The sequence below is a fragment of the Hypanus sabinus genome, chromosome 23 (assembly GCF_030144855.1).
Source record: "Hypanus sabinus isolate sHypSab1 chromosome 23, sHypSab1.hap1, whole genome shotgun sequence".
Taxonomy (NCBI): Eukaryota; Metazoa; Chordata; class Chondrichthyes; order Myliobatiformes; family Dasyatidae; genus Hypanus; species Hypanus sabinus.
This window is the reverse complement of record NC_082728.1, coordinates 64,611,198-64,628,480: the sequence shown is the minus strand read 5'-3', so window position 1 is coordinate 64,628,480 and position 17,283 is coordinate 64,611,198. Positions and strand designations below refer to the sequence as shown.

At 42.3% G+C, this 17,283-nt stretch overlaps 1 protein-coding gene across 3 annotated transcripts in view; it reads left to right on the top strand.

Moving 5' to 3' along the window:
* Positions 1 to 17,283, top strand: part of LOC132380263 (cerebellar degeneration-related protein 2-like) — a 154,142-nt gene that overhangs the window by 6,482 nt on the left and 130,377 nt on the right. For 2 of the 3 annotated variants that reach the window (XM_059949010.1, XM_059949011.1), the window contains exon 2: positions 5,282 to 5,394. The exons of the other annotated variant lie outside the window; for it this stretch is intronic. In XM_059949010.1, coding sequence (XP_059804993.1) covers positions 5,282 to 5,394 — 113 coding nt within the window. The remainder of the gene's footprint in view (positions 1 to 5,281; positions 5,395 to 17,283) is intronic. 3 annotated transcript variants of the gene reach the window in all.

Sequence of the window (17,283 nt, the reverse complement as noted above, 5' to 3'; positions counted from 1 at the left end):
TTGGATCATTGAGCTCTCTTCCAGGGAAGGTAGGATCTGCACAGAATAGGCAGCTTGCACCTGAACTAGAAGGGGACTAATATCCGAGTGGGAAAATTTGCTAGTGTTGTATGATGGGGTTTAAACTACAAACCTCATTTCCTGAAAAGTTGGGATATTTTCCAAAGTGCAATAAAAACAAAAATCTGTGATATGTTAATTCATGTGAACCTTTATTTAACTGATAAAAGTATAAAGAAAAGATTTTCAATAGTTTTACTGACCAACTTAAATGTATTTTGTAAATATACACAAATTTAGAATTTGATGGTTGCAGCACACTCAACAAAAGTTGGGACAGAGGCATATTTACCATTCTGTTACATCACCTCTCCTTTTAATAACACTTTTTAATCATTTTGGAACTGAGGATACTAATTGTAGTAGATTTGCAATTGGAAATTTTGTCCATTCTTGCTTGATATAAGACTTCAGCTGCTCAAAAGTCCTTGGTCTCTGTTGTCTGATTCTCCTCTTCATGATGCACCATACATTTTCAATAGGAGATATATCTGGACTGGCAGCAGGCCAGTCAAGCACACACACTCTGTGTCGACAGAGCGACGCTGTTGTAGCCTGTGCAGAATGTGTTCTGGCATTCTCCTGCTGAAATAAGCTTGGACGTCCCGGGAAGAGACATTGCCTTGATGGCAACATATGTCTCTCTCAAATCCTAATATACGCCTCAGAGTCAATGGTACCTTCACATACATGCAACTCACTCATGCCGTGGGCACTGATGCACCCCCATACCATCACAGATGCTGGCTTTTGCACCTTTCGCTGTTAACAATCAGGACGGTCATTTTCATCTTCGGCACGGAGAACTTGATGCCCTTTTTTTCCGAAAACTAGCTGAAATGTGGACTCGTCTGACTACAGCACACAGTTCCACAGTCTTTCAGTCCATCTGAGATGAGCTCGGGCCCAGAGAACTTGCCGGCGTTTCTGCATAGAGTTGATGTATGGCTTCCTCCTTGCGTAATACAGTTTCAAGTTGCATTTCTGGATGCAGTGACAGATTGTGTTAAGTGACAATGGTTTTCTGAAGTACTCCCGAGCCCAGGTGGCTATAATTGTCACAGTAGCATGACGGTTTCTTAGGCAGTGCTGCCTGAGGGCTCAAAGATCATGCGCATTCAATAGTGGTTTCTGACCTTGCCCTTTATGCACTGAGATGTCTCTGAATTCTCTGAATCTTTTCACAATATTATGTACTGTAGATGTTGAAAGACCTAAATTCTCTGCAATCTCTCGTTGGGAAATGTTCCTTTTGAACTGACTAACAATTCTCTCACGAATTTTGGCACAAAGTGGTGAGCCACGACCCATTCTTGCTTGCAAAGACTGAGCCTTTGATGGACGCTACTTTTATACCCAGTCATGATACCTCACCTGCTACCAATTAGCCTGCTTAATGTGGAGTCTTCCAAACCGGTGTTACTTGAATATTTTGTTCAATCTTATTTTAACTGTGTCCCAACTTTTGTTGAGTGCGTTGCAGCCATCAAATTCTAAATCTGTGTATATTTACAAAATACAATTAAGTTGGTCAGTAAAACTATTGAAAATCTTTTCTTTGTACTTTTGTTAGTTAAATAAAGGTTCACGTGAATTAACATATCACAGATTTTTGTTTTTATTGCATTTTGGAAAATATCCCAACTTTTCAGGAATTGGGGTTTGTAGAATTGCAGGGGAATGGGAACCAGAGTGCCAGAACAGGTAGTGGAGAGGTTGTGGAGACAGATGTTGGTAAGACCTCAGACAAGGTCAGGAAATATTGATGTGACTAATGTCCTGAGCTGTGTATATTTCAATGCAACAAGTATTATATAAAAGGCAAAATCGTTCAGGCAGTGGATCAATATCTGGAATTATGATATTGTAGCCTTTAGTGAGACTTGGTTGTAGGAGGGGCAGGACTGATAACTCAGTATTCCAGGGTTCGCTGATTAAGATGCGACAAAGCATGAGGGATTGAGGGAGAATGGATGACATTACTAGTTAGGGAAAATTTCAAGCAGTGCTCAGTCGGGATAGGAGTACTGGTCTAGTGAGGTGTTATGAGTGGAGCTGAGAAATAAGAAAGGTATGACCATGGTAATAGGTCTATATGACCACTGAATAGTTCACAGGAATTAGAGGAACAAATTTGTAGTGAGATTGCAGGCTATTGCAAGAAGATAAGGTTGTTACAGTAGGTAATTTTAACTTTCCATATGTTTACTGGGATTCCCATACTATAAAAAGACTAGATGGGACGGAGGCAACACGAGTGAATCTGCAGGTGCTGGAAATAACTAAAAACACAAAATACTGGCAGAACTCAGCAGGTCAGACAGCATCTATGGGAGGAGGTAGTGACGACGTTTCGGGCCGAAACCCTTCATCAGGAGTGAAGTAACATGGGATGGTCGGGGGGGGTGGGGTGGGGGTATAGATGATATAGAGTTTGTTAGATGTGTTCAGGAAAGTTACCTTAATCAGTACGTAGAAGTCCCAATGAGAATGTGCAATACTTGATCTGCCTTTAGGGAATGAGGCAAGGTGGGCGACAGAAGTTTGTCTAGGGGAACACTTCGCATCAAGTGATCATGATGCCATTAGTTTCAAAGTAAATTTGGAAAAAGATGTAAACAGGGTTGAAAGAGTGCAGAAAAAATTTACAAGGATATTACCGGGTCTGAAGGACCTGAGTTATTAGGAAAGATTGATAGGTTAGGATGTTTCTGGTCAAGATGGTGTCTGCGTACAATGCTCCTTCAGCCGATATCTCTGGATAGATCATGAAACAGTATATTTCACTTCTTTTATCTCTGTACTTGACTTTTGGTCTTGAATTTGATTCTGAAACTGTTGGAGCCTGGCTTTGCAGTTTGGAGATAATTTAAGTCTGCAGTCTCCAAGAGAATTCCAGTAGACAGAGGCAGTGTGCGTGAACCTTGTGGTGAGAAGGCTGTGAGCCGAAGTTTGACTCCATTTCACTGATTAAAACCTTCCATTGTCCGCCGATTAAAGCGATGGGGGAGATTGCAGCTTTGAGGTGAATGCATAAGGGAACATCAGCTGCCTACCTTTTTAACACTGGTGAGATTGCTTGTCTGCTGGAGGGGGAGGCTGCCTTTTGATTGCTGGTGGGATTTCTCTGCTATGGAGAGGGGAGACTGCCTTTTGATTGCTGGTGGGATTTCTCTGCTATGGAGAGGGGAGACTGCCTTTTGATTGCTGGTGGGATTTCTCTGCTATGGAGAGGGGAGACTGCCTTTTGATTGCTGGTGGGATTTCTCTGCTACGGAGAGGGGAGACTGCCTTTTGATTGCTGGTGGAATTTCTCTGCCATCGGAGAGGGGAAATTGCCTTTTGATTGCTGGTGGGATTTCTCTGCCATCGGAGAGGGGAGTCTGCCTTTTGATTACTGGAGGATCACTCTGCCATCAGAATGGGGAGACTGCCATTTCATCACTGGGGGAATCACTCTGCCATCGGAGAGGGGAGACTGACGTTTGATCACTGGTGGGATTGTTCTGCTGCCAAAGTGGGGAAGGCCTGGAGAATGTTACCCAGGTTTTCTGTGTTTTGGATAAGGTCTTGAACTATAAACCTTTTTTCAGATTTATTAGTTTTTATATTGTGTTTTTTGGCTGATCTTTCTAATTTTTCTTGTGTGTCAGGGAGGGGATTATGGGAGTCAATGTGCCTGTTCAGTTTGTTGTGTAGGGAGAAAAGATTTGAAGGCTCTGCTGTTCTTTCTTGATTTTCTGGAGAAGAAGTTTAGAGTTGTATACTTTGATAATAAATGAACCTTTGAACTTTTATTCCTTAGAACATAGAGATTGAGAGGAGATTTCATATAAGTATACAAAATTCTGAGGGGTATAGAGTGGGTAAATGCAGGCAGGCTTTTTCTACTGAGGCTGGGTGAGACTATAACCAGAGATCACAGCTTAAGGGTGAAGGGCAAAAAGTTTTAAGGGAAGCATGAGGGGGAAACTTCTTTACTTAGAGGTTTGTGAGAGTGTGGATCGAGCTGCCAGCACAAGAGGTGTATGCAAGCTCAATTTCAACATTCAACTGAAGCTTGGATAGGTATATGGTGTTATGGTCCCGGTACAGATCAACGGGAGTAAGCAGTTTAAATAATCTAAGCATGGACTGGATGGGCTGAAGGGCCTGTTTCCATGGTGTACTTTTCTATGACTCTAATTAATAAATAAATAAGCAATAAATATTTGAGACATGAGATTAAGAGCCCTTGAAAGTGAATCCATAGATTGTGGAAACATTCAGTGATGGGGCTTGAAGTTATGTACTCTGGTTCAAGAGCCTCATGGTTGAGGGGTAATAACTGTTTCTGAACTTGGTGGTGTGAGTCCTTTAGCTCCTGTACCACCTTCTTAACTGCAGCAGTGAAAAGAGAGCATGACCTGGGTGGTGAGGGTCCCTGATGATGGATGCTGCTTTCCTGCGACAACGATCCATGTAGACACAAAGTACACTGCAGATGCTGTGGTCAAATAAACATGTACAATGCTGAGTTCATCCAGCTTGTTTATCCATGTAGTTGTGCTCAGTGGTGGGGAGGGCTTTAGCCGTGATGGACTCGGGCACATCCACTATTTTTAGAAGAATTTTCCATTCAAGGACACTGGTGTTTACATACCAGGCTGTGATACAGCCAGTCAGTATACTCTCCAGTACATATCAGAGAAGTTTCTTAGTTTTAGATCTCATGCCAAATCTTGGCAAAAGTTTAAGCAATTACAGGCACTGCTGTGCTTTCTTCGTAATGGCATTTATGTGCTGGAGCCAGGACAGGTCCTCTGAAATGATAACTCTGATCCACCGACAGGACTGGCCCTCCAGTTCCTTCCCCCAAAGTCTATAATCAGTTTCTTGGTCTTGCTGACATTGAGTAAGAAGTTGTGGTTATGGCACCACTCAGCCAGATTTCCAGTATCTCTCCTATATGCTGATTCGTCACCACCTTTTATTCACCTATGACAGTGGTGATGTCAGCAAATTTACAGTAAATGTAGCATTGGAACTGTGCTTAGTTACACAGTCTGAAGTGTTTTCACTTTTCTCACTTGGCTGCCACTCCACTTTGCTGATCTAGCCATAGGGTTTTGCTGTGTGCGTATGGGTTGCCCTGATTCTTATCTCACAACAGTGAAGTGACGGGTCATTTTGAGGGAAGGAAGGTGCTATGTAAATATAAGTCTGTTGTTCTTTCTGATAGATCTGCATTTGGCTGCGGAGCTGGGGAAAACTCTTCTTGAACGCAACAAGGAACTTGAAGATTCACTGCAACAAATGTACACAACCAATCAAGAGCAGGTCCAAGAGATAGAGGTAAGGGGATTCAGGCCCTGAGATGCCAGTAGTGACCACTGTTGAGCCTTTTAGCCTTGACTTTGAGTTAATGAACCTAATTGGATTCTGGTGGAAATTCCCTACACTGGTTGTTGATATCCCTGAGCTGGTGGTGGGTAGAGAGATGAGGACAGACTTGAAACCCAGAATTCCTAATCAGCATCTAGTGGCATAGTTCCTGTGGAACAAAAGTCTGATTTTATCTTGTGCTGGAAAGTGGAAACCCCAGTTACAGAGATGTGGGTATCGGCACAGTCAGTGATTACAGTCCACTTGTTCACACAGTCAGCCTCAGTGAATGAGGAGAATTTACTCATTTTGTGATTAGTTCTCCCATTTATGGTTTTCCACAAAGATTATTTTGGGGCAATGGGAAGAGAGCAGCTGAGAATGGCTGCTTCTGTCTGTTCTGACAGGCTGGGATGTCTACAGTACCACATCAGACTATAAGACATAGGAGCAGAATTAGGCCATTCAGCCCATCGAGTCCACTGGCCAATCCTGGATCCTACTCAACCCCATTCACCTGCCTTCTTGCCATATCCTTTGATGCTCTGACCGATCAGGAAACTATCAACTTCCACCTTAAATATACACATGGACTTGGCCTCCACCGTAGTCGGTGCAGAGCATTCCACAGATTCACCATTCTCTGGCTAAAAAAAATTCCTCATTACCTCTACACTAAGAGGTCGCCCCCCCCCCCCCCCCCAGTTTTTAGGCTGTGCCCTCTAGTTCTGGGTACCCCACCCATAGGAAACTTCCTCTTCACATCCACCTTATGTAGTCTTTTCAATATTCGGTAGGTTTCAATGAGATCCCCGGCATTCTTCCTAATTCCAGTGAGTACAGACCCAAAACTGCCAAACGCTGCTCACATGTAACCCCTTCATTCCCAGAATTATCCTCGTGAGCCTCCTCTGGATTCTCTCCAATGACTAAAAAAAATCTCCTTACATCTGTTCGAAGAGATCACCCCTCAGTTTTGAGGCTGGTCACATCGCAGCCTTGATGTTCAATGCTACAATTTCAGGTAACTTTGATGATACTAAGTTACTTACAAGGCGCTTATCACAGTAACCTTGACCTCTCACCCAGAGATAGTTTTATTGCCCTAGCAATCCCTCCTTACACCCATCTTTGAAACTTGATGCTGATCAGTTGTATTTCCCGAATCGTGAGGAATTTTTGAGCTGAAACCTATTTCTCTCTCCAGCTGTGCTGCCTGATCTGAGTGTTTTCAGTACTTTTCTGTTGTAATTTCATGTTTCTTTTTTCTCTGTATCTGGCTAATGTTTGCAATCTCTCCTGATCTTTGAAGACCATTTGGTCTAAGAAGGATCCTGGCCATTCACAACATTTGGAGATAAACGTAATGGGGTAGATCTGTGAGAGGTTTCAGAATGAATAGATTAAGGAGGATGTGATTGATCTTGTGGTTAATGGCAATGTGAGTGAGGGGGAGGCCTGGACCAACCTAACTCCTTCCCTTCCAGTGCACTCCATCCTCCATCTCATCCTGTTCCATTGTACCTGAACACCCCCTATCATTCTAATGCCAGGTCTGTCTCACCTGGTTATCGCATCAGGGCCAGACTTTTCCTCATCCCTGCTTTCTTGTGTTTACCTGTGGTTTAGCCCTTGTCAGTTCATTGGGAGAAGCTAGCGGGGTCACTACTTATAATAATTGACAGGATTTTGGTGGCAGACTAGCAGGTTTTATGGATTATTTGATGTTATTATTATCCCAAAGTATAATTTAAGATCAACAAAATGCTGGAGGAAGTAGCAGGTCAGGCAGCATATATGTAGGGAAGCGAATAGTTGATGTTTTGGGCCAACTCCTGATGAAGAGTCTTGACATGAAACAGTGATTGTTTATCACCTTTCATAGATGCTGCCTGACCGGTTGAGTTCCTCCATCGTTTTGTGTGCGTTGCCTCAAATTTCTAGTATCTGCAGAATCTTGTGCGTCTCCACATAATTTCAGACGTATGCTTCAGGTAGCACAGGGAGTGTTGCACACTGAGTCAGATCAGTTGTACTGTACAGTTGTCCCTCCTTATCCGCAAATTCCACATGGGCGAATTCAACCAACCGCGAATCGCGAAAACTTGGAAGTGCTCTTCCAGCACTTGTCATTCGAGCATTACAGACTTTTTTTTCTTGACATTATTCCCTAAACAATGCAGTATAACAACTATTTTACATAGCATTTACATTGCATTAGGTATTATAAGTAATCTAGAGAAGATTTAAAGTATATGGGAGGATGTGCGTGGGTTATCGTGGATCGGGATAAAAAAAATTGGAAGTTCTCTTACTAATAAGTAAGTCGGAACAGGTACGTCCGGTATTATTTAGCGTCAGTTAGTCCAATGTTTGTCTTCATGTATAATGTATACTTTACCTTTCTATGCATATAAAACACTTAAGAACATAAGTTTCAGTGCCAGGCTCAGGAACAGAAGTTCCCGAGTTCGATCTAGTGCCAGACCTCCCGAGTGTACTCTCCACCGTGCCAGGTTGATGTGGAGGATCAAAAACCTAAAAGCCAATAATTAAACCACTGCATTGCTTAGTAATAATCATAGCTTTCATCGGGGCAGAGCCTTTCTCACTTCATCCTTTAAAATTGTTCCGATCGTTGACAGACATAGTGTAACACTTTTCCAATGACCGATAGCATTTCATCTCTTTCCAGTCGTTTTATTATTTCCACTTTGTTTTCAATCGTTTTCGTGATTATTTTCATGAACAGAAACACTATGGATTCAGATCTCTGCCGCCGGGTCCTAATGTCCACCGCACTGAGCCAGGTTAAATAAGGTCTGGGGTTCTGCTGGGTCCTAAGGTCCACCGCATTGAGACGGGTTGAATAAGGGACTTGAGCATCTGCGAATTTTGGTATCCGTGAGGGGTCCCGGAACCAATCCCTCGCGGATAAGGAGTGCCGATTGTATTGTCCAGTCTAGGCTGACCAAGCAAGTATATTGTCTTCTGGAACCAGTGGTCTGCACAAAAAAGGAGTTCCCATGGAGCAATTCAATTAGCTGTTGTTGGATTATAACCCAAAAAAAAACAATATTGTGATGTATTTCTAAATTGAGTTAGCATGCAGCTTAAAGGGTTCTGTGTCCCCTTGATCCCTGGCTAAAAGGAGAGACAATGAGACTGGTGAGATTAAGTGGGTGGGCGAGGGGGAGGATCCACAGTTTTGACAAGGGCTGTAAAGCTCAGAGTGGGTGTGGGCATTAAAGATAGGAGACAGGTCCTAATCGAAAAAATAATTACATTGAATTTACACTGAGTTATTAACATGCAAATAGGTCAACAAAGAGGAGGAATGATTTCCTCTGTTCTGTACTGATGACATCTTGGGCTGAGCAAGAAGAGACCTCTGTGCTTAGAGTCTCCCTCCAGTGAGATCTGATGCTTAGTTATCAACAAAAACATTGGCAGCTGTGAAGACAGGGGCCCACCTTCTTCCCTTTGTGTCTGTAACTTGGTACAGAAAAATACAGCAAAGTAGGAGTGAGCTAACCATGAGCCATTGTACAGGACCTTGAAGATTTCAGCAGAGGGTGTGTAATGGGACTTGAGCCCATGGCCAGAGAATGAAAGGCAGAAAGAATACATCATGTAGTGAGTTGATGCCAATGGACTGCTTTGTTGCTGCAGCTGCATTTCTACCAGTTCTGTGCCTTAATTGTTAACGGTGAAAGGGCCTGATTCACAGAAGTGTTCTGAGTATTCACTATCAGAATCTCCCTGCAGTTGTTTTCCATTCCAGTTGTTCGTCCTCCCCCGGTTGCCGGTCTGTTTTTATACCTCCTTCTTATCAATGCAGACTTTGTTAAGACTGTTTGGTTTTTGAAACTAACTACCACATTAGTGAATAATTATTTTTTAAGTATTTTAATTTGGATATAGGCACGGTAACAGGTTTTTTCCTCAACCAACCTGTACTGTCTTTGGCTGCCCTCTGATTTTTTTGTTACATAAAATTTATACTTTACACTGTGTCTCCTTCTCCTTTATGCTTGTCAAATCCTAATTAAATGTATTTATTGTTTGCTCTGTATTGACGGTCATTGCTAGCTCTCTCTGGTGCTAAAGCAGAGTGGAGGGGACTGGTTCAAGGGTGTGTGCTACTCAGGTGGCCACTTAGTTTATGAGCCTGCTCCCCAAATGCAGAGAGATGATTTACCTATGGGGATGGGTGTGGTAGAGAGCTCAGTTAAACTTGTACCTGATCAGTTGACATTAATCCCACTGCACCCCATTGATGCATCCCTTTCAATTCCCAGGTGGGAGATGGATGAAATGTGTGTAGCTATCCACTGAACCCATTCCCCTGACTAACTTCTTAAGCATGGGTCAAGTCTACAAGCTGAGGTCTTTCTTGATTGTTGCTTAGAATTGCTACGTGTCAAGGGAGATGCTACATATTTAAAACATGTCACCAGCCAATTCCTCCCTTCCCAAAGTTATATTTTTGCAACAAACTATGAGCAGACTTTGACTACACAATCTTGCCTCTCTCCTGCCATGCTCTTTTTATTTATTTATTTGTGGGATGTGGGTGTTGCCCATCTCTAATTGCCCTTGTGAAGGTGGTGATGAGCTGCCTTCTTGAACAGCTGCAGTCCCTGAGGTGTAGGTACACCAATACTGTGAGGGAGGGAATTCCATGATTTTGACCCAGCGACAATGAAGGAATGGTGACGTTTCCAAGTCAGGATGGTGAGTGACTTGGAGAGGGATTTCCAAGTGGTGGTGTTCACAGGTACCTGCTGTTCTTGTCCTTCTAGACGGTAGTGGTCATGGGTCTGGAAGGTACTGCCTTAGGAACTGTGGTGTGTTGTTGCAGTACATCTTGTAGATAGTACACACTACTGCAACTGTTCATCGATGGTGGAGGGATTAGATGCTTGTGGAAGAGGTACCAATCAAGTGGACTGCCTTGTATTGGATGGCGTCACGTTTCTTGAGTGTTGATGGAGCTGCACTCATCTAGGTGAGTGGCGAGTATTCCTAGTCTTTGACCTGCTGTGGTAGCCACATGTTTATATGGCTGGCAGTTCAGTTTGCTCTCAATGGTAACCCCCAGGATGTTGATAGTAGGGGATTCAGTGATGGTGATGCCACTGAATGTCAGGGTACAATGGTTAGAGCCTCTCTTGTTGGAGATGGTCATTGCCTGGCATTTGTGTGGCTCAAATGTTATTGCCACTTGTCAGGCCAGGTCTGGATATTGTTCAGGTCCTGCTGCATTTGGGTTCTGCTGAACTTTTATTAATGGTTCAATCTGAGATGGACTACTATGGAAAGGATGTTAGTTTTCCAGAATGGTGACATAATCAGGAAAAGGTGGTGAGAAGGAGTTGCAGAAGCTTTTTCGTATTCTCTCAGAGCAGAGAAGAAAAAGTGGAATTTAATATAGTGTTGATTATGGCTCACTAATGAGACTAAACGTTGAATTAAGTTGTAGAACTTTTAGCTCTACAGCACAGTACCAGCCCTTTGGCTGATCAAGTGCCGACCATTTACCCTACTCTAACCTGGCCCTCCATTTTTTCCTATCATTTATGTGCCTATCTAAGATTTTCTTAAATGCCCCGGATATATCTATCTGGTCCAGTGTCTAAATCAAAAATAAATCTAGGGTAATACTCCAGAACAGTAGCAAGGGTCTGTAGCACGTTTGGATTTGATTATTGCAGGAACTGATTTTGTTCATCATGTACATAAACAATCCAGATTTGAGTGTAAGAAATTTTCAGATGATACAAAAAAAATAGTGACTCTTAGAAGAGTAATCTTTAGCTGGAGAACCATAAAATGGGCAAGGTGATAGCAAATAGAAAGTAATCCTAAGATTGTGTGGTGATGCATTTTGAAAAGACCATAAGGCTAACACATAACAATGGGTTGTAGAAAGTACTTAAAAATCGAGTACTTTTTTATACAAATGCAAAGATCCCCAAATGTGACAGTTCAAGTAGAAAAGGTGGTGAAGAAGACCCAGAGATACCTGCCTTCATTAGACGGGTCGTATAACATAATACAGTGGTATAGTTCAACTGCGTTAAAGTTCGGCTTTTGTACTACTGTGTTCATGTGGAGGATGGCTGCTTCTCGCTGTTCTGACAGGCTGGGATGTGGAGCCAGGTTGGGTGGGACTATAACCAGGGGTCATGGGTTAAGGGTGAAAGGTGAAAAGTTTAAGGGGAACATGAGGTGAAACTTCACTCAGCACTGTGAGAGTGCTGTAGGAGTGCCAGCACAAGTGATGCATGCAAACTTCGTTTCAATGTTTAAGAGAATTTTGGGTGGGTACATGGATTGTAGAGATATGGAGGGATATAGACTCGGTGCAGGGTGATGGGAGTAGGCAGTTTAAATAATTTTGGCATGCACTAGATGGACCGAAAGGCCCTGTTTTCTGTACAGTATTTCTCTATGACTCCATGAATAAGTATGGAGCTTGCAGGAGAGTATTAACTTGGAGCAGGGCAAATTACGAGAGCATTAGAAAAAAACTGTGGAGAGTTAATTGGGAGCAGCTGTTTTTAGCCAAGACTACATCTGACATTTGGGGGGGAGGGGGTATTTAAAAACCACTACACAGAGTAAAGTACAGGTACATTCCAGTAAGATTAAAGGACAAGGATGGTAAGATAAGAGAACCTTGGATGTTGAGGGAGGTGGTAAATTTAATCAAGAAGGAAAAGGAGAAGTATGTAAAGTTTAGGAAGCTGGAATCGAACAGATCCCTGGAGGATTATAAAGGACACAAGAAGGGAATTAGGAAAACCAGGAGGCGGCATGAAAAGTTTTTGGCAATAGGATTAAAGAAAATCCCAGTGCATTCTATACCTACATAAAGAGCAAGAGGATAACTAGGGAGAGAGTAGGACAACTTAGGGATAAAGGGGGGAACATTTGCTTGGATGTGGAAGAAGGTGGTGTGGTCCTTAATGAATATCAAGGAGAAGAGCATGGAAGATAGGGAGATCAGTCCTGACTGTATTGATATGTTAAGGCATTTTGAGGTAAAGGAAGGGGTTTGGGTCTCTTAAAGATGGATAAGTCCCAAGGGCTGATGGGATATATATTGTGAGAGGCAAGCAAAGAGATTGCTGGTGCTTTGACCAATATTTTCATGTCCTTTCTAGGCACAGGTGAAGTCCTGGAAGACTGGTGAGTGGCTAATGTTGTTTCATTATTCCAGAAAGGAACAAAGGATAATTCTGGATACTCTAGATCAGTGAGTTTCATGTCAGTGGTAGGGAAGTTACTGGAGAGAATTCTTAGGGATAGGATTTCTGAGCATTTGAAACCAGCATGGCTTTGTGTAGGGCAAGTGACGTCTAACTAACTTGATTGAGTATTTTGATGAGATGATGAGGATGACTGGAAGGTAGGGCTGTGGATGTTGTCTACATGGATTTTTGTAAGGTTTGACAAGGTTCCTCATCCAGAAGTTTAAGATGCATGGGATTCATAGTGAACTTGCTATTTGAGTTGAGAACTGGCTTGTCCATAGAAGATAGAGGATAGTGATGATAGGAGCTTATTCTAGCTTGAGGTCTGTCATGAGTTGTGTTTCATGGCAAACTGTTCTTGGACTTCTCCTGATTGTGATGTATATAAATAACCAGGATGAAAATATAAAGGTTAGTATCCAGGTGATACGAAGATGGGTGGTGTTGTGGATAGCATGGATGACTGGCAAAGAAGACAATGAGATATAGATCAGTTGCAGATATTGACCATAAAATGGCAGATGCAATTTAACCCTGTCAAATGTGAAGTACTGCACCTTGGTAGGTGAAATACAAAGAAATAGCACACTGTTAAAGAAGGCCATAGTTGGGAGCTTAACATCAGGGATATACTTTGTATTCAAAGGACAGGCAGGAAGGCATAGGCAGTGATGTGGCTCTGTGGGTAAGAGATGGAATTACATCTTTAGACAGATGCTATACAGGGTCAGAGAATGTTGAATCTTTGTGGGTGGAGTTAAGAAACTACAAGGTAAAAAAAATTATGAATATCGTATATAGGCTTCTAAACAGTGGGCAAGATGTGGGGTTGAGATTGCAAAGGGAGCTGGAAAAAGCATGTAATTAGGGTAATGACTCATTTGTAATGGGGAACTTCTATATGCAAGGGGATTGGGAAAATCAGGTTGGTGTCAGATCGCAAGAGAGAGAATTTGTTGAATGCCTTCGAGATGGCTTTTTAGAGCAGCTCGTGCTTGAGCCCACCTGAGGAAAAGCAATAACGCATTATGACCCAGTGATAATAATATGATTGAATTCATGCAACAGTTTGAGAGGGAGAAGCATAACTCACATGTATCAGTATTGCAGTGGAATAAAGGGAATTACAGAGACATGAGAGAGAAGCTTGCCCAGGTGGATTGGAGGAGGATACTGGCAAGGATGACAGCAGAGCAGAGATGGCTGAAGTTTCTCAGAATACAGTAGTTCACAAGGAGCAGAATAGATATGTCCCACAGAAATATTTCTCAAATGGCAGGGGTAGGCAACCTTGGCCGACAAGGGGAGTTAAGGACTGCATAAAAGCAAAGGAAAGGGCACATAAGGAAGCAAAAGTGAGTGGGGAGTTGGATGATTGGGAAGCTTTTGAGATGCAACAAAAGGCAACTAAAAATCTATAAAAAGAAATATGAGGACAAACTGGCCAATAATATAAAGCAGTCATATAAAAAGTGAAAGAGAGGTGAGTGTTGATATTGGATAATGATGCTGGTGAGGTAGTAATGGGGGACAAAGAAATGGCAGATGGACATAATGTGTACATTGTATCAGTGTTCACTATGGAAGACACTAGCACTGTGCCAGAGGTCTGTGAGTGTCAGGGAGCAGCAGTGAGTGCCATTGCTATTATAAAGGAAAAAGTGCTGGGCAAACTCAAAGGTCATAAGGTGGGTAATTCACTTGGACCAGATGAACTACATCCCAGAGTACTGAGGGAGGTTGCTGAAGAGATAACAATGCATCAGTCATGATCTTTCAAGAATCACTTGAATCCAGCATGGTCCTAGAGGACTGGAAGATTGCAAATGTCACTCCACTCTCTAAGAAGGGGGGGAAGGCAAAAGAAAGGAAATTTATAGGCCAGTTAGCCTAACCTCAGTGGTTGGGAAAGTGTTGGGAGTCTATTATTAAGGAAGAGGTTTCAGGATACTTAGAGACTAATAATAAAATAAGTCAATGTCAGCATGGCTTCTGTAAAGGGAAATCTTGCCTCTCAAATCTGCTGGAGTTCTTCAAGGAAGTAAACAGCAGGATGGACAAAGGAGAGACAGTGGATGCCATTTACTTGGATTGTCAGAAGGGATTTAATAGGGTACCACTCATGAGTTACAGGGAAGGTACTGGCATGGACAGCGGAATGGCTGACAGACGATGGCAGTGAGTTGGAATAAAAGGGGCTTTTTCTGGTTGATTGCCAATGATTAGTGGTATTCCTTAGGGTTCAGAATTGGGACTGCTACTTTCCACATTGTTTTTCAATGATTTGGATAATGGAATTGATTGCTTTGAGGCATAGTTTGCAGATGATACAAAGATAGGTGGAGGGCAGGTAAAATGTGATTGCAGCGGGTCTTAGACAAATTGGAAGAATGAGCAAAAAAGAGGCAGATGGAATACAGTGTAGGGAAACATATGATAATGCATTTTGGTAGAAGGAACAATAGTGCAGACTATTATTTAAATGAGGAGAAGGTTCAAACATCAGAGGTGCAGAGGGACGTAGGTGTCCTCGGGCAAGATTCCCAGAAGGTTAATTTATAAGTTGAGACTGTGGTAAAGAAGGAAAATGCAATGTTGGTATTTATTTTAAAGGGAATAGAAAATAAAAGCAAGGAGATCATGCTGAGGCTTTATACAACACTAGTCAGGCTGCGCTTGGAGTATTGTCAACAGTTTTGGGCTCTGTATCTCAGAAATGATGTGTTGTCATTGGAAAATACAGAGGAGGTTCACAAGGATGTTTCTGGGAATGAAGGGGTTAACACAGGGGTGGCAAACTTTTTGAATTGTGGGCCACAAAGGGTTCTAAAATTTGACAGGGGGGCCGGACCAGGAGCAGATGGACGGAGTGTTTTGGTAATACACCTCATAAGAGAAAATAAAATATCATGGGATATGTAGAAAACGTGCTTTAATTTCAATTGAAAATGAACAAATGCATTACAACAAAATATCTGTCTTTGCAGTCCCATGGTATTTAGCTATTTATTGAAATGACTTTTAAAACACTGAAAATTAAATGAATAAAATACAGCTTTTTTTAATAGTAACAGTTATTATTTTAAAGCACTGAAAATTCTGTTATCCTTCAAGATATTATCATCATCACTCTCCTCCTGACTGTCTTTATTTCAAAAACAGTAGGAGATGCAGGTCTACTTGTCCTGCTCCTTCTTATTCAATTGTCCCCTGTGCCAAAACTCAACAACGACCCGCACAATGACAAAGCAGGGAGAGCGCCGGTATGCGGAGCTCTGTGCTCGCAAATCCCTGCAGGCTATCTCTCTTAGCCGGAACGCTGGCTAATTGTGAGCCGGTTCGGATGTGCCAGGAAATGGGTCGCCACAAGGTCACAAAGTAAAGAGCAAATGTGGAGTAATGTGCTGCACCTCAACAAAGGTCAATGTATATAGAGTGCGTCATCTATTGGGAAAGCGCCAGAATTGCGGGGAAAAAACGTTAACAAGGTTTATTAATATAATTTCATCAAGTTCTGCGGGCCGGATTAAAAAGCTTAACGGGCCGCATATGGCCCGCGGGCCGTAGTTTGCCCATGCCTGGGTTAACATGTAAGAAGCATTTGGCAGCTTTGGGCCTGTTCTCACTGGAATTTAGAAGACTGCGGTGGGGGGGGGGGGATCTCATTGAAACCTACTGAATATTGAAATGACTAGATAGGGTGGATGTGGAGAGGATGTTTCCTATGGTGGGGATATCCAGAACTAGAGGGTACAGTCTCAAAATTGAGGGGCAACCTTTTAGAGCAGAGGTAACGAAGAATTTTTTTAGCCAGAGAGTAGTGAATCTGTGAATACTCTGGCACAGACTGCGTTAAGGCCAAGTCCATGGGTATATTTAAGGTGAAATTTGATAGTTTCCTGATCAGTCAGAACATCAAAAGATATGGTGAGAAGGCTGGTATATGGGGTTGAGCAGGATCTGGATCAGCTATGAAGGAATCGCGGAGCAGACTCGATGATTACATTTTCCCTTGGAGACTATTTCTGATTTACGATTAATAGTTATATTCTTCTATATGTTCTAACCTCTCTCTGCAGCTAACCATGTCTTTAGAGATCTCTTTTAGGTCTTGGTGTTCCACAAGATGAAAGAGACCTAGCAGAACCTTCTTTACTGATGTATATGTCTTTGCACCTGCACTCTTTTTGAAAGGGCTTTAGCCTTTTGGTGACCAGAACTGAATATGGGAAAACAATTTTCATTAAGTGCGGCGTTAAAAGTGAGAGCATGTGTCTATCAGGGTAATAGACACAGTTGGTAAGTTTAGGGAGTCTTACTTGACAAATGATATTGAAAATGTGATTGGGGAAAAGAAGAACATATCTGTGAAGGAAATTGTTGTCAATGATTCATTCAAGTTCTAGAGAGAATTTAGGAGAAAATTTAATTAAGATACTCTGGGCATATAGAAGTCAAACAATGATCTTGGCAGGTAGGATTAAGGACATTCCTAAATGTTTTTATGTACTGTGTATATCAGAAACAAGAGTGGAGCTAAGGAAAGAATAGGGTCTCTGGGGACTAAAAGCATAAAGTATAGGTGAAGACAGGAGAT